At 32.5% G+C, this 18,795-nt stretch overlaps 1 protein-coding gene across 1 annotated transcript; it reads right to left on the reverse strand.

Moving 5' to 3' along the window:
• Nucleotides 1-468: 468 nt before the first annotated feature.
• Nucleotides 469-1,535, reverse strand: LOC18423526 (Nuclear transport factor 2 (NTF2) family protein). The gene has a single exon (XM_006828127.4). The coding sequence runs from the start codon at nt 1,131-1,133 to the stop codon at nt 654-656; it is 480 nt and encodes a 159-aa protein (XP_006828190.1). The 5' UTR covers nt 1,134-1,535; the 3' UTR covers nt 469-653.
• Between the last annotated feature and the right edge of the window lie 17,260 nt (nt 1,536-18,795).

Below are 18,795 nucleotides of genomic sequence, written 5' to 3' on the forward strand. Positions count from 1 at the left end.
ATATAGGTAAAAATGAACAATGATTTTGCATATCCTCATCGCCATCTAAAGTTCATCGCACGGTCACGGTTGTCCGACAGTATTTCATTTCTCTTTTTTTTTTTCTATAAATCAAAATGATTTGAAATTTGAAGCGTGTGTACATCTTAATGAGGCGAACCTAATAAAAATATACAAAAATTAATATGTAGAAAAAATTGACCAAAATACCCTTAAAATTTTTCTGGGGTAGTTTGGTCAATATATTTCATGTAAAATATGTTTTGATATTTTTTCATAGATTCGTTTATTTTTTATGAACACACACTCTAAATTTCATATCATTTCGATTTGTAGAAAAAAAAAAGAAAAATAGAACCCTACCAGACAGTCGTGACTGTGCGATGAAATTTAGATGGTGATGAAGGTAGGTAAAATCACTGTTTGTTTTCGCCTATATGCATTTTGTAGTATTAATAAATAAATAAATAAACCAAGATAGATGTTATCTCTATATTCCACTGCGAATTACAGCTTTACATTTGAGATCACTAAATGATAAAATGTAAAGAAAGACGAAGTGAGAGACCACGAGTACAAAAGATACCACAAAGAAAGAAAAATAAAAGAGAGACTAGAACTCGCTCCATATTTAACTACAAAATAGATTAGAATCATATGGCAAGCACTAGTCCGGGAAGCGACTTTTCCCATCGTCCTTCGACCTCGCTACGCCACAAAGTCAATCCCTCACAACCATCTTGGGCTTTGAGGACCACAGGACTCAAGTCCCGAACTATAATCCAAGTATTGAAATACTCTCTCACCTGTGTGATCAACCCGTTTACTACACTCCACACGTGTACCCAATACATGTGCTCCCCCTCCCACCCTTCGGCCAAAATCATGCTCCCTATAGCCCTCACACTCTGTGGCTTAAAAGTGAAATTGTGGTGTATGGATTCTCCAGTGAGCATGTGCTTCATATACTGACAGTGAGGCGGACCATGGAACCACCACTCGAGATCCGGTGCCAAGATTTCCGCAACTCTCGAGCAATCCCCACCGTCCAGTGCGGCATACAAGGCCATGACAGTGGCCTTGTTGGCGTCCTCTTCAGCTCGGAGAACCGGGTTGCCCTCCAGAGCTACCATGGTTGCCAGAGAGAATGTAGAGAGAGAAAATGGGTAGAGAGAGAAAATGAGTAGAGAGAGAGAGAGGGGGGGTGTGTTATGTGTGTTGAAGTGCCAAAAAGAAATCCTAATGAAGGTTTGAACTTTGTAGAAAAAGTGGTAGAGGGAGAAGACCACTGTGATTTGCAGGTGGAAAAGTGGTAGTGAAGTGTGCAATGGTGATGGGGGTATTTATAGTTGAAGGGAGACACTAGAGTTTCAATCAAACCCCTATGTATCAATCAAGCCCTGATAGCATTCTTATGGGACTAGCGATTTACGCCGTTGATATAGATAGATACCGACGGCGATGTATCCTATGACGAGTTGTGGGTTTTCATGGAATATGTCTTTGCCCTATAATTTTTTTTTCATTTGTTGAGCCAACCAATAGCGTTCTATAGATGTGCCCAATCAAAGTGACATTTTGCATTCTCAAACTTTATTATACCCTCACGAAGGCCCATTATTATTGCTCTCAAAACATTTCTTTTTAACTTTAAGGAGTGTTCGTAAAATCGAATCGAAATGATTAACCAGACATGGGGCCAGAAGCAGTTTAATAGGCTTAACTAGCCGATTCAAACATATAAAGAACGGTTAAATCGGCCAGTTAAGCCTATTAAACTGCTTCTTCCATATATCGAAAAGTTAATATTTACCATAAAACGTATTGCAAATCAAATTCTTTATTTTTAAGATTTTATGGACATTTTGTTAAATTTTTATTTTTAAAATACAGGCCGATTACCAAACCACCCGAAACCGAAACTGACAAGGGGCCTATTCCGATCAAACTAGGCAATTACCAGTTAGATCGGCCAGTTTTTCTAACAATGGTTTTAAGAGAGAGATCTTCTTACCAAACGTTTGATTCTTGTAGGATATAAAGGTCTTGGCTCTCTAATAAAGGTTAGGGATTGTACACAATAAGACCATTTATCTTTAATATAAGGAGGTAACAATTATTTACAACCATTCAATGTGAAATTTGATGGTTTAAGTATGTCATAAAGTTCGAGAAAATTTCTTTTAAACTTTGAGGTTGGTCAATAAAATCAATGCAGCCACCTAATTTCACATGTAATGGTCAAAATTCGTATATTGAATATCCGTAAAAATATAGTTTTGGCATCATAAAATCTTCAAATCAAACTCGAGTTTGAAAAATTTTAATGCTCTGATAATGATATATATTGTGACATATTATTCTCAAAATTTTACAAATCTACTGTACTTACGATTTTAGAGTTTAAAATTTTAATATCAACGATTAAAAACAGTTCCATTTTCCTCCTTTTAGAGCCCAACCTTATCCTAACGGCACCAACTAATAATTAACAGCAACTAATGGACCACCTTAACAACCTTAAACAAAGGAGTAATGCACCACTTAAAACGTACTTAAACAAACGAGTAGTGGTATCTATACAATATTTGGGTGGGAGAGCATTTTAGAGTGGGGTGCAGTTGGCATACGGATGCATCCGAAGCTGTGGAGGTAAGGTATAGCTTCAAATTTTATAATGGTATATAATTTTGATATAAAATGTTATTAGGATTATCTCATAATCTATTTTTATATTTAATTATAAAATTTTAAATTTTAAAATTATTTAAAATCAAGTAGATCTATAACCATATGAAAATCTTGAAAATAGACGGTATAGATAATATGTTGTAAAATGCATTAGTTTTTAGACTTTAAATCATTTTATTTTTCGATAGTCATAGTGTCGGAATGATTAATCAAAAAGTTTTTCAACAATAAAATTACTTTTTCCGATGGATTTTTTAGGTATATCCGTAGCTCTACATCTTATAAGGTTGCAGCCTTATATAACCTTTTTTTTTTTTTTTTTAGAGAGTAATTTTTTTTTTTTTTTTTTTTGGGAGAGGTGGGTAGTTGGTTTGTGGGGCCTGATCCACCTGGCAAAGGGTCTTGACTAAATGCCAGCTGACAACTGACCCACTGACGTGCCCTTTCCCATATGGTCCCCACCACACGAGCGTGCGGCCAAATAAAAACCAAGGAAACAGCTAGAGGACAAAGTTCGAGTTTGAATACGGTTTGAAGAATGCCAAAAGTTACTATACTCCCACGGGAGTAAACTGTCCAATTGATCCTCACATAAAATCCCATTTCGATTTAACTTTATGCTTTGAAAATTTTGGGGATATAACCTTTTCAACCTATTGACTAATTTCAAACAAAATAAAAAATGCAAATTACACTCTATAGATTAAAAAGAAAATGTCTCAAACTTGAACCAAGGCTATCCAATTTTTTTAGGGTAAGATGTGAGTATTGTAAAACAAAATTCAAAGCATTTTTTTGTTTTTTAAATGATTATCTAGTGATTCTTTTGTGCTTCTAAAAGATTTAGATTATAAAAATTCTTTCAAGTGGGATTTCTAACGCAGGGAGTCGATGTACATAATAACTCCTGTGGGCGCATAGTATACAAGCTATTAAAACAAAAAATGATTGGAAAAGCCCAAATTTAAAATGATTTTTCGAGATACGCTCGAAACTTCGGCATAACATCAATGAAACAACAACAAATATTAGGGTTTCGTGGGTCTCCCGACCCGGCTGGATCGCCAAGCACAAACCCGAACCAAGGGGAAGGGGGGGATATCCCTTTGTAGGGGAGGACCAAAGCAGCTTTTATATTTTTATTTCCTTTTTTTTTCAGAGGTATTTTTTAAAAAAATTTCTTTTTCGCTTTCTCGGGAATTACCGATCCTAACAAAAAAAAAAATGTCACGTTCTGCACCCTTTTGAAATTTGATTGAGACATAAAGTAGCTAATGGACTAAACAAAGGTCATCTCTGTCGTCCATTCATGAGGCGGATGATGATGTCAAATATATTTTTACCAGAATCATAAAAATAAAAAAAAATAAAAAAGCTAAATTCTACTATGTTAAATATGCTGCCCACTTGTTTATTAGAAGATAAAGACATGAGGAATTTGTCCAAATTTTGAGGGTAAAAGTTGGAACCATGCCGAAACTGGCCGAAATTTCGGACCTTGTTGACTAGTCTTTCGAGAAAGAATGTCGACGAAAGTAATAAGTGACGACGTTCAACGCCCTACCCAACAGCCATAAGACCACATATTATCTTTTTGAACAGGCGACAGTTGGCACGTTTGGATCGATTGCTAGTTATTATTGTCCTTTTTTCTTTAAAAAATGTATTTAAATTGCTGTTCACTATTTGTATGTTTATAGTATCTATCCAATGAAATTTAAAGGGTCGAAATTTTTGAGCGTACCTAATCAAATGCATGCACGCATCCAATCTCAACTGTCTTAAATTGACTTAAGGGACAGCATATCATGATTTACCATTAATAAGGGAGAGAGGTTGCAACTTTATGCTAAAGAAAAAAAAAGCACACCTCAAAAATCCATTAAAAAAGAGGTTTGTTATAATCTTCTAATTGATCAGTTAACATATTTAGTAAAAAAATATTTAAAATTTTAAAAATAGTATATTTTAAAAAATGCTATATAGACAGTTCATTGTCAAGATTTTTATATGTTTGTAGATATGTTCGATTTGTATTATTTTTTTAATTTTTAATTTTATATTTAGATTTTAAATGGATTTTCAAGTCATTAAAGTTTTTATCAAAATTACATGTTTCAATGAGCTTTGGAGGTCTACATTATTTAGATTATTTTGAGTTGACAGGTTATACAAACCACACCCTTTGGTATTAGCACTCGGATAGAGAGAGAGTGCTCCATGCCCATTATCTACGATAATTTGAATTTATCTTGGTTTTATGGGGGAAAGAAAGACTAATAATGTCTTGAATATTATCACGATAAAATGAATTTATCACGATAATATGGGCCTCCCCAGTGTTATCCCAATAATAAAATTAGACTATAATAACACACTATTTGGAAGACTAAATTTTGAGAAAAATAGAAACTTAAATAATTGATCCCTTTCTAATTAGGAACATAATTACCTAAAACTAATCAAATTACTTGAATACAACTCATACTTTTAAAATTTTAAAACTAATCGCCATTACCTAAAAAGTACCTTATAAATCTATATGGTTGTAAAAAAAATTATATAAAGGCTCGCCTCATGTCTCAAGGAAAAATGCAATTATGGAGTCAGAAGACCATAAAATCCACCATCTTGGCCTTAACCATTATAGTTATAAAAAATACTAAGATTTCAAGCCTTAAAAATAGTTACATTATCTAGACCATCCATCTCGACTAAACATAAGTATTTATGGATATGCAAGATCTATATCATTTTATGAGCTTCAAATTTCATAATCGATATTGGAAATTGATTTTAGAGCCATCTTGAATATTTTCAATGCTTAGAGTGCAAACCGGATGAAAATTTGAAGTAGGGCTTTACTTTATTCACATAAAGCTCATGCATGTAGAAATTGCATCCTTTAATTTTTGAAAAAGGGTTTAGAACCTACTCAACTTTTTGCTTTAGTATCTAAATGGGGTCAGAGCTTCACTAAGTAAAAGGTTTTATTAGGCTACGCCATTTGTGGTATGGATCCTTAAAGTGCTCAATATTTTTAAACATTTAGATACCCTTATCCTATAGTTTAGGGGTATTTTAAGTAATTAGTCAAGAAATTCCTGATGGAAACAAAAGCATTTATTAATAATATTAGACAAGGATATGTGACATCACCTACAAGATGCATTAATTGTTTTTAACTACTAATAAAATGCCACTATTTTGTTATAAAAATATCCATTCTACGATTCTAAATGACCAAAAATGCCCCTACTTGAAAAAGTTTGTATTTACAATTCAAAGGTATTTTAGTGTCAACAAATGTTAAGGGTCTACGACACCAAGTGGTGTAGCCTAACAAAATCCCCAAGTAAAAGGCTCTCATATGAAAGTTATAGTTATTCCATGACAAAGAATATAATATAATTTTCATATATTCTTTCCGATAAAAGTCTAATAAATACCCTACTAAAAACGAGCCGCCAACAATATCCCTATAAGATTTATCAACAATAATAGTGACAATTAAGTTAACAATATCAAAATAATAATGACAATAATAACAATAATAACAATAATAACAATAATAACAATAACAATAATAATAATAGCGATAATTATTTCTAAGGTACTATCTTGGAAGCACTCCGTTTTAGTATTTTCTAGCATAAACAAACAAATGAAAACACAAATGGTTTTGGGAAAATTACAAAAAAACCCCCAAAACCATATTTTCTATACAATTTCCCCCAACCAATTCTTTTAATAATTTTTATCTCGAATTAAAATTTTCTAGCAAATAAACCCCAAGTAAAAAAACAGGTAAAATGATGACCAAAATATCCTCTGAAAAGTATGCAGTCCAGCACAAAATGAGGTCATTCCAATACCTTGCTTCTAGAAAACATGTGGTCCGGTACAAAATGTGGGGGGTTCAGTACTTTTGACATATTGTCCGGAACAAAATGGGACAGTCCGACACTTTGGGCTTCTGGAGAGCATGCGGTCCGACACAAAATAGGAACGGTTCAGAAATTTGGGTATGTAGTCCGGCACAAAATGGGGCGGTCCAGCACTATTGGCATTAACGTCAAAAAAAAAAGACTTTTTTGACTTGGAGGGCTATTTGCTAGGAAAGTTCAATTTGGGATAAAAGTTGCTAAAAAAAGCTTTGTTGGGGGTAGGTTATCTAGAAATTCCCCAGATTTTATTTTTGTAATTCTCCCAATGTTTTTACTTCTCTTAACGCTTATGGGGGTTTCCAATGTCCATGGGATTAGAGTTAAACCCATTATTTTAGGAAACTCATGTGATATAACTTATAAGACTTCCAATTTTAGGGGTAACTAAATCCTATATATTTAGAAAGGTAATAAGATATGGGAAAGGTTTCTATACTTCCGCTACAACATAAAAGATATATGCTTTCCATTCCATCCAACCGTTCAATTTAGATCAAGTTAGCTACTAATTGTTTGATCTATAGATTTGATGCCTAAGAGTATTTTATTTTTTAGTTTTTTTTACAAATTGTATGAATATAAAATTGTTACTTGCCATATTCTCAATGAGATGCACCTAAAAAAAATATTAAAAAGAATTTTTCAATAAAATATAATAACAAAAATAACCCTTGAATTTTTGAAGGGTATTTTAGTCATTTTATTTTTGTGGGAATATTTTTTTTTTTTTTTTTCTCTACAAGTATGAGTTTAAGAGAGGAGTGGACATCCAAAATTTGGTGTTAAAATATTTTGTATAAAAAAAATTAAAATAAAATAGTATAGTGACATGATATTGTGATTGGGGTTATCTTATAGGGAAAAGTATATAAGTTTTACTAGAGAGGAAGTATAGAAAGCTTGCCCAGAAGATATATAGGGGAAGATATATAGGGAGAGATGGGTCACGTGGATCTGTTCTTGGTTCTTCTTATGAATCACGTGAATCAGTTCTTGGTTCTTCTTATGGATCAGTGGATCTGTTCTTGGTTTTTCTTATGGATCATGTGGATTTGTTCTTGGCTCTTCTTTATAAGTTGTACTATGTAGAGAGAAAACTATGTGAAAGGAGAAATAGAGAGAGAGGTGAGTTTTCAATAGTCCTTGGGTGGGTGTTTTATAGAGAGAACCATCTCAATTTAAGACTTGTGAGAGAGCCTGAAAATCCTTGTAATTTGTATAGGTGTATAGTGTTTTCCTAATTACTGCTAGAGAATTTTGATGCCTTATGGATGTATATAATTTGTCGAATTACGTAAATCTTATTGTTTCGCTCTTTTAATTTTCAGCACTATTTTTCTTTCAATTTTATTTTTTCTAAACTTCGATTTTTATCCTCTACAATTGGTATGAGAGCCTTAGTCCTTGCTGCCATGAGATTTGTGGCATATCGTTGATCTTTGAAGATGGCTGGAAGAAGTTCAACCAAATATCAAATCCCAAATTTGATGGTTAGAATTTCTCAACCTAAAAACTAAATATGCATGTGATGTTAGAAAAAGATAGTTGTGTAGTAGCTTTAAAAGGTAAGAAAAAGAAACCTACATAAATGGATGATGATGAACTAATAAGAAGGAAGAGTTGGTCAAGGCTTCGCTTTGGATGAATCCGTTTTTTTAATATCTCATTAAAAAGTACATCAAAAGATTTATGGAAAAGCTGAACATGAAAAGATTTATAGAAAAGCTAAAAATACTTATGAAGGTGAATATCTCCTTAGTAAAATTTTCTTTCGTCAATAATTTTATAATCTCAATATGAGTGATATTATTTATTTGCAAGGATACTTAAATCAGTTTAATACCTTGACTATTAAACTGATGACACTAGATGTAAAATCGAAGAAGAAGATAAGGCAGTCATATTATTGTTCTGTGCCGGAATCATGGATAAGTTGATCATAAATCTCAATAGTGCGAAGTCTCTTGAATTTGATGTAATTGTTTCAATGCTTATGACATATGAGTCTCTGTGGCAGTCTGGTAAGGATTCTTCTGCGAATATGTTTTTAGTATGGGGTAGATTAATAGAAAGGACTATAAGAAGGGGTTAATCAGAACTAAGTCAAGAGGGCATAAGAAAGTGAAGTGCTTGATTGTAGAAAATTTGGTAATGTGGAAAAAGATTGTATGGCACAAAAAAAAAAAACCAAAAAGCCCCTAAATATGGTCTTAATGAGAAGCCTAGTTCAAGTGCCTTTCAAAGAAATCTAGTAGAAGAAATTGTATTTTCTAACGACAGAGTAATTTTATCTATGGAGAGGGATGGAATTTGGCATCATTGGCTACTTGATCCAGGTGCATCTTTTCACTTAACTCTACATAAGGATTGATGCAATTAGTAACATCTGGAGGCATTAATTATATGAAAAATAATTATTCATGTAAAACAATGGGAGTTGGATATGCGAGAATCAAGATGTTCAATAGAGTGATATGCACAATCCCAGGTGTCAAACATATTCTAGGTCTCAGAATGAGTTTTTCATCCTCGGGAAATCTAATGAACAAGGTTTCAAGTTTACAAATAGTTTCAAGTTTACAAGTGGTCATAGATATATTAAAATTTTAAAAGGAGTATGACAGTTAGCAAGCAATTTGTACATAATTGTTGGAGAAAATTATTTTGGGAGAGGCCAATAAGAAGTGGAGTTCATCATGACATGGCATACACGTTTGGGACATATGAGCGCATGTGGACTCAAGGTACTTTTCAATAAAAAAACTCCTCCCTAGTTTAAAATCTTTTATTTTATATTTTTGCTAGTCACGCTCATTTCGAATGAAGAATAAATTGCACTTTGTGTTTTCCACCGCTAGAAGAATTAATTCATTCAAATATTATGGAAATCACATATTGTTTCTATATAAGTGTTGTATATTTTCCCACTTTTATTAATGATTGTTCAAGAAACGTGTGGTTTATATGCTGAAAAAAGCAATTAGATTATTGAAATAATGAATCATGCCTTTATGGAACGTTCTAAGTGTACATTGAATGTTACAACTTAGAATTATGTTTTTGGGCTGAAATAACTTATACAACTTATTTATTAATTAACATGTCTCCTAGTGATGCTATTGACTACAAGATACCAAAAGAAGTTTGGACATGTAAATCTATTTATTATTTTTTCTTTCATTTTTTTTACTATGATGCATGTTATTTGATTCCAAAGGAAAAGAAAACTAAATTGGGCCAAAATCTAAAACATATATTTTTCTTAATTATGTTGATGGTAGAAAGGGGTATAGATTGTGAGATCCTACTGATCGAAATATTTTTGTTAGCCAAGATGTTATATCAATAAATATTCTATGCATATAAAGAAAGATGAGCCAGATACAAAACTGTTGAGGTGGAATGCACCTATGAGAACCAACGAGATGGTGGTTAGACAAAAGCCTAATATTATTCACTAGCTAGAATAATATTTAGGTATTGTTGAATGAAAAAGATATAAAAGACCTAAAAAAGGCTCCTATGAGGTTTAATGACTATTTCTTTTCTTATGCCTGCCCTGAAGATGGCAACCTAATTTCTTATCGTAAGGCATGTGAAACTGATGAAGCTGGTCAATAGAGAGCATCTATGGAAGAGGAGATAGAGGCCCTATAAAAAATAAAATATGAGACCTTGTTGAATTACAAGAGGGCGAAAGACAATTGGTTGCGCGTAAGTCTTCAAGAAGAAGAAAGGTCTTGATGACATTATTAAAAGGCACATAATTGGATTAGCTGTAAAAAGTTTTGCTCAAAAGTTACGTATTGATTTTAATGAAATTTTCTCTTATATTCTGTGCATGAATAATATTAGAGTTGTTTTAGTTATGGTTGTTGTTCTTGACTAAAGTTGGAGAAATTGCATATGAAAATTTATATTTTTATATGGTGACTTAAAAGAAGAAATTTTTATGATCAAAACTGAATGTCTTATTGAGGAAGGAAAAAATAATTTGGTTCATAGGCTCAAGAAGTCGTTGTATAGGTTGAAACATGCACTGAGGTATTGGTAAAAACAATTTGATTCTCTCATGTTGAAATTAAATTTTCATAGATGTGAAACTGACCATTGTACCTATTTTCTTAATTATGGTGATGAAAGCTTTATTATCGTGTTATTGTATAGCGATGACATGATTGTTGTAGGACCAAATAAATAGAATATTATAATACTTAAAGCTCATTGGCTAAGAAATTTGAGATGAAAGATTTGGGAGCATTTAATCGAACTCTTGGGATGAGTGTACTTATAAACAAGAAGAATAGGAAAATCCGGTTAACTCAGAAGAGTTATGTGGAGATGGTTCTGCAGTGTTTCAATATGTAGAATTCTAAACCAGTTGGTACCACATTTCTTGCGTATATGAAGTTCTCTTTGAAATAATATCCTAGCATTGGAGAAGAGAAAATACAGATGTCTCGAGTGATGTATTCCTTAGCAGTAGGGAGCTTCATATTCGTTATGGTTAGCACAAGAAATGCCATAGTACAAGTAGTGGGAGTTGTAAGTAGATACATGGCAAATCTTGGATCATTGGACCAAGTAGTGGGAGTTGTAAGTAGATACATGGCAAATCTTGGATCATTGGACCACTGTGAAGTAGATCCTTCGATATTTGAAGGGAACTCGTAATGTTGGTATTATTGTAGTGGAATGGATTTGAAAGTCACTGGTTACGTTAATTTAGATTTCGCTGGTGACGATAAAAACAATGCCTACTACTGGGTATATTTTTTCTTTGGTAGGTGGTACAATTATTTGGTTATCGAGGTTGCAATATGTGGTGACTTTGCTTTCTACAAAGGCTGAATAAATTTCACTTAGACATTCATCAAACGAAGCAATTTAGTTAAACATATTTCTTGGTGAGTTCCAAGTTGTGCAAGAAGGGATGCCCCTTCATTTAGATAATCAGAATGCCTTGTTTTATCAAGGAATCCAATCTTAGCCTATTGATCTTCAGCATCACTTTGTTCGCAATGTGGTAGAAGATGGAAGAATTTTATTGCAAAAACTTCATATTAATGATAATCTAGCAGATATATTGATTGAGCCCATTAGGAAAGGGAAGTTCACTTAGTGTAGGACTTCTTTGGGGCATGTAGTTATTTGATGATTAATAAAGGATAGGCATTAATTTTGGAGCAAACTAGTGAAAATGGATACATCTCTTCAAGTGGGAAAATGTTAAGTGCATGAAGTCATGTTGTAAAAAAAAAAAAAGTGATTATTTAAGGCCTTTGGGAGTTCCCTATATTCGTGAGATTAGAAGTAAACCTATTATTTTAGGAAACTGGTTTGAGGTAAATAAGACTTCCTATTATAGGAAAAACTAAATCCCATAGATTTAGGATTCTCAAGTTTAGGTAAAGGGATGTACAAAGGGAGACGGATCACATAGATCTCTTCTTGGCTCTTCTTTATAAATTATATTTTGTAGAGAGAGAGAATGATGTGAAACGAAAAATAGAGGAGAGGGTGCGTTTTTTTCCATCATTGAGTGGTTGTTCTAGAGAGAGAAAGATCCTATTTTAAAGTTTGTAAGAGAAAGCTTTAAAACTTTTGTATTCTCCATACTTACACGATGTTTTTTTTTTATTAACGGAAGAGAACTTTATTGCCTATTAGATATAACCCGAAAGTCTTAGCTTTATCAATTTAAACTGTCCTCAAATTGGATGAAAATTTGATTCTAGATTGGAGACGAAAACACAAGTTTTCTAACAGTCCAAGAATCACCCAATTTTGATATACATTTTGATTGTTGTGTCTCCGACCAGTTTGTTTGGAAGAAATTCTATTTAAGTCCATAAGGCAGTGATATACATTTTGATTGTTGTGTCTCCGACCAGTTTGTTTGGAAGAAATTCTATTTAAGTCCATAAGGCAGATATTGTATCGTCCGGCCCAAAATGTCCAATGATGGATATTGTGTCGTCTGGCCAGAATACTCCATCATCTTGCCCGGAATGAGTAGGCGTCGCGAACCATATTGTCTAGATTTGTTTTTCAAGATAATTTAAACTTTTTAAAGATAATTCTTTAGATAATTACTATAAAATATGTTGGGACGAGTGCAAAAAGGCTAGAAACGGGGGGAAATAAACAACTTAAGCAACCCTAGGACCTCAGGAGATGTAGAACATTAGAAGCCGTAGTTTTGTGAGATCATGAACCCTAAGCTGGACATCCATCTGGAAACCGTAACATAGACCCTAGATCTCGTAAAATCATCACCTTAGGGGAAACCCTAGTGATTTTCTTCAAAACCCTAATTTCATGTTTAAATTTTATTCTAACGTAAACCCCTAGGATAAATTCCCTAGGTACTTCTCATTCAAACAAAACTTCAACATCAGAGGATGAGGACCTTTCAACCGTCAGTTTAATCCAGACCATCAACTTTGGGTCCCAAGACCGAGGGACAAGATTCTAGTAGGTCTTTAAGTTTTTAGAATTTCAATCTAAATTTTATTTTTTATTTTTTTCTTTTTTTTTTCGTTTTTAAGGTTTATTTAGTGCATTTTGGTGATCTTAAACCAGATTTGCGGATGGTTCTCAAAAAAACCCTCATTTTTCAAAATTAGGTTTCTTTCCAAATCCTTGGACTTCGAACCTTAAAGCTCCAAAAGGACTATCCACTTGAAAAGGCCAAAGTCACTTCCTCTATATAAGTAATTCAAAGAAACTTGTGACTTTCTCCGAAGTTGTTATCATGGGGGGTTTCTTTCTTATTCATGTTTATGCCCATTTATGGGCGCAAGGAAATGCTGCCATTGATACACCGTAAATAGGTAAAAACTTGGGATTCAAAAACAAGTTTAGTAAAGGAGGGTGGTTCCCTGAAGTTCACATCGATTCTTGAGGGTTCAAGGCCACAATAAAAGAATTTCTATTAACTTCAGTCCAAAGTCCTCGTCGTTTGGGACTTAAGAAGGTCCAAAGTGGGGCATTTTGGGGGAAAAGTAAGAGGAAAAAATAGGTATGAATGTTAAAACGAAAAAAAAATTGAAATCTTTTATAATAACAATAATTTAGAGAGCAGATGCTTTCCTTGTAAAACCTAATGTGCCAAAAGAGAAAACGTATTATTTACATTTTACTTATAGGTATAGAAAGGGACATTAAGGAAAATGACTCTAATTGAATGAAAATAATAACTTGGTTTTAACAACAAAGACAAAAATGTCGATATTATCAGGCATTTGAAATTATTCCTTATTTGACCCTTTAGTTCAAGGTTGCTTATTCCCTAGATATATACTTGGAACCTATTTGGTTTCCTTGCATATGGTTACGGGATTATTTGAGGCAGGTCAAGTTTCCTAACTTTGAAGTTGAATCTTGTCTTTCAAACAAAAGTGGCTACCCTACAAAAAGAAAAAAACAAAAAATAAAAATGACGTCTTGGCGTATATAGTGTTTTTTTTTTAGTGAATAAATGGAGATGCGAGCCCTAACCATTTTATTAATATGTTGCGAATTTATTTATTTTTCCCCAGCACAACAAAGTAGAAAATGGTTTAGGTCTACGACCCAAATATTCTTTATGGATATTGCTGACCATTGTTGAACCACAACTCGGCGATGGAACTCGTCCATGGGCCGAGGCCTAGTAGCCATTTAACTCGGGCTGAGTTCTAAATTACTCGGCCCGAGTCTGGTATGTTTGGCTAGGTTAAAAAGTGTTAAAAACAAAATTCCAAAAAATATGAAAAATTTGTTTAAAATAAAATTAAACAAAATATATCTAAATGACATTAAAAAAGAAGTTAAAAATAGATGTTGAAAAAAAATTAATTTGTGACTGGGGGTATTTTATAGAGGGTGTGGTTTGTATAAGATCAACCTTATACAATCAAATTAAGGTGAACCTTTAAATTTTGTTATAAATATTATTTTGGTGTGAAAATTCTTAGAATTCCTTAAGAATATATTTTCATCTCTAAATATAAAGTCTTAAACTCCAAAAATAGTTCAAGTCAAGAAGACCTATAAACACTTGAAAGTCTTGAAAATGGATTGTCTAGATATTTTGTTGCAAGATACACTATTTTTAGGACTCAAAATCTAATTTTCTTTTTATATTCGTATGTCTCGATGTCGAGAAGATCAATTAAGAGTTTTCCAACATTAAAACAAACTTCTATGATGGATTTTGGATGTGCACCTTAATTACAAGGAATTCACCTTCTTCATCAGAGATTTAGATTCGTGCCTTGTATTATTAAAGGTGATTCTCTTAATATCATCAATTGGTGTAATAAGAAATCTCGGCCACCATAGAGCTCGATAAATAAATAGATGGAGGTTATGGACATTAGTGGCCAGTTGGAAGATTCTTTCAAGCATTTGTGTAGAGAGATTAACGAGCTTAGCGAAAAGAGGGGTGGGAGAGATGTTGATTTCTGAAACTTTATTTCTTTGAGAGAAATTTGTATAAAATTATGGTATTCTTGTCAAAAAAAAAAAAAAGTTAAAAATTTTATAACAACTTTTTATTTTATAAAAAGTCTAAAAAAAAAAGAAAATGTAAAAATAAGTATTCATGCCCAAAGTAGTTTCCAACTTTCGCCTAAATCATAAAAAACATTAAAAAAGGGCTCGCCGGGGTGCAAGGCCGAGTTACTCAAGTGAATCTGGGTTTGTCGTCTCCCTTAATTTCATTGCTTTGGGTCTTAAACCAAATCTTGCACTTTGTTTTGGTTCTCTCTCTCATGTTAATGGTGTGAATGAGGGGTGGGATATTTTGTTGAGAGATCAGCCTCCCTAACCTCCAATGACCTAACCCCATTCCTAACCCACCGCCACCCCCAAGAGTCCCTCTCTATCTCTCTATGAATTATTTGACGACACAAACAAGGACCATTCACTAACTAGTTCAAGACTGCAATAAAGAGGGGTATTGAAATTTGCTACATCTTTCCTGTTGAACATTCTTATGGGCCAGAAAGGATGATACCTACGCCCATTGAATTTGGAGCTTTTTGTGCCACTTTCATGACACTGCATACTGTATCTCCAGTTGTTCAAGATTGGCCCTGAGGGCCCAAGATAGGGATATGGCTTAATGTTCTTTCTGATTGTGCACTTTTTCACCACCGACTCCTGGGATTTCACTCATAGAAAACCTACTGTTTTTTCTTGACTTTGTTTTTCTATCTCTGAATTTCTGGGACCACTGACATGTTTTTAGGGAGGCCAATTAGGCGACCAATTCACCAGCGCCAGCGAAGATCGACGTCTTTTTACCTTCTCTTGTTATTTCTAATGACGTAATTTTTCTTTTGTAATTTTTTTCTATAAATAAAGTCTTGAACATTTATCAAAATAATAATAATAATAATAATAAAATAATAATTCCACAACTTTCTTTTTCATAAAAGGACTATTCTCCTCTTGGACCAAGTCCTTCCATGTATGATTATTGGGGCCCTTATTATCTTAGGCAGGTTGTTTCATTCTTCCTTCTTATTGATGTGACAATGTGCCCTTGAAAGACAGGAATTTTGCAATTGAAGTGAAATAAAAGGAAAGCATTATTAAGGAGTTGAAACTTCTTACAAAACTATTAAAGGGGTTGATGATTCTAATTAGTACCAGTGGGTAACTTTTTCTATTTTATTTCACTTAGTTACATTAAAAAAAAAATTTAAATTAAATTTTCTCAAATTACCCTTATTTATGATTGAGGAGTAAGAATAATCAGGGGTATTTTGAATACTCATGAGGTCCCCTTGAATGGTGAAAATATCCATACTTATTAATAATTACAAATGGCACTATTAGGCATTAGTAATATAGCACAACTAGCAGTATTTTTGTCATTTGATACATACGAGGCATTTAAGTTCTAAATAACAAATATACTCTCAGTTGTTATGCTTCACTAATCCTGAAATATGTAGCTTATTTGCAAATGTGAACATGAAGGGATATTTTTGGCATTGGCTTTTTAGAGGGCAAGTTATTGAAATGCCCCTACTAGTTCCTCTATCCCAAACTTGTTCAAGGTCAATTTAATTTTTTTAAAAATTTTGGAGGTACATAAGTCAAATACAAAGAAAAAGTAATATTTTAAATGTTAATCGATACCATTTTACTCTTTTAATGATTTTGTAAGGGGTTTTAACCTCTTAAATTATAAGAGAATGATTTCATACAACAGTTGTATAGTAGTATAATGCAACAATCTTTAAAAATTATGTTAGAGACATTTGTTTGACACGAATTTTTAAATGAACACGCTTTCATTCTGAAGAACAATCATAAAACAGAAAATTTTGAAAAAATTGTCTAAAAAGTTTTCATTCTAGCCCAATTAATATAAGCCATCCATTTTATTGAGATGGTTAGATATACGCCTAAAAAGTATTTTTTAGTTCCAAAGTTTTTATATAGTGTTATCATCATTTGATTAGTAATATTAAAAAGGAAAAAAGTGATTTTAAATTTCTTAAGGCCTAGATCTTGAAATTCACCAAATGGATAGTCGAGATTCATTATTGGATGGTTACTAATTTTGACCATATCTAGGATGCAATTTGATTTTTTTTTTTTAGTTGGATTGATTATGAGGATGAAGAGAATGTGTGTGCAAATTTTGGGGTCATACAAATACCAAAAATATGATTTTTTAGATGTGTGGTTGCATTATACTACTATACAAACCGTTGCATTAGATCATATCTCTAAATTATATTTTCCCTAAAATACATAGAAAGGACACTTTTAGGTCTAGGTGGTGAGGATGCCACGGTACCACAATTGATTGGTATCTAGAGTTTCATTTTTACTGAAATAAAAACACTTAAAAGTTTTCCACGAAGATTTCTATTAAATACTATCATTTGTCTCTTTTTCGAACTTTTTCTAGGTTAGATTGGCTTCATTATAAGGATGAAATTCCACCGTTTGATTTGTTATACTACATTTGAAAAGGATGTTATGATGCTTTTTCTCGGGGGTGATAGAAAAGAAAGGAATCATTCGTGAAAGTTTGGCTACAATTAAGTAATGGGACGAATGAGATAACATTCTGATGCTTGGACGAGTCCGCCCTACTTTTTACGAACTTGTGGGACGTTTGGTTCCTAGGGTATCCCAAATGTTGTTTGTTTACGGACGGTATTTTGTATAAAAATAAGTTTGGCAACTTTTTTGGACACATAATCATGATTTTTTCTTTGTAAGCAAGGAAGAAAGCTAAAAGGTGGGTATACAAAATCAAGAAAAAATTGGACTTATTCAAAATAGGAAAACGTTTATATAAGGTTGCAACCTTAAAATGTAGAATTATATGAGCGTCTCAAAAATCCATCGGAAAATGTTGTTTTAATGTTGAAAAACCTTCTAATTGATCATCTCGACATCGAGATGAAAAAAAAAAGAAAAAGAAAAAGAAGAAGAAGATGAAGATTTTATCTCATAAATAGTGCATCTTGCAACATATTATCTAGAATTTTTATTTTCAAGATTTTCATATGTTTAAAGATCTACTTGATTTTAACTATTTTGGAGTTTAAATTTTTATAATTAGACGTGAAAATAGATTTTTACATAATCCTAATAATTTTTTACATCAAAATTACATATTATGATAAAATTTGGAGGTGCGCTCTAATTGGATTGTTTAAGGTTACAACCTTATGGAAACCACACCTTTCAAAATATGACTTTGTGTAAGCATGAGAGAGAGAATACAATATAATATAAATATAATATAACTCATGACAATATTATTTTCACACATTGGAGTTGCCCACTATATTGAATACAATTCATTCCGCCAAAACATCTCCACAAATTAGAGAGGGAAACAACCCCAAATTTTAAGTTTTAGAGAGAGAAAGTATCTTAAATTTTTAGATATATAAGCTATATCAAATTTTAGAGAGAGAAACTATTGAAATTTTTTAGAGAGAGAAATTATCTCAAAAAAATTTTGAGAGAAAAACTATATCAAATTTCAAGTTTTAGAGAGAGAAATTATATTAAAATTTTAAAAAAATATTATATCAAATTTTAGAGAGAGAAATTATCCAAAAAATTTTAGATAGAAAAACTTCCTTAAAGAATTTATAGCGAGAAATTATGTCAAATTTGATGTTTTAGA

The sequence above is a fragment of the Amborella trichopoda genome, chromosome 8, assembly GCF_054954075.1.
Source record: "Amborella trichopoda isolate Santa Cruz 75 chromosome 8, AtrichopodaSantaCruz75HAP2 v2.0, whole genome shotgun sequence".
Taxonomy (NCBI): domain Eukaryota; kingdom Viridiplantae; phylum Streptophyta; class Magnoliopsida; order Amborellales; family Amborellaceae; genus Amborella; species Amborella trichopoda.

Bases quoted from the DNA above. Each gene is read 5' to 3' on its own strand.
- LOC18423526 (XM_006828127.4), bottom strand. From the start codon at position 1,133: ATGGTAGCTCTGGAGGGCAACCCGGTTCTCCGAGCTGAAGAGGACGCC.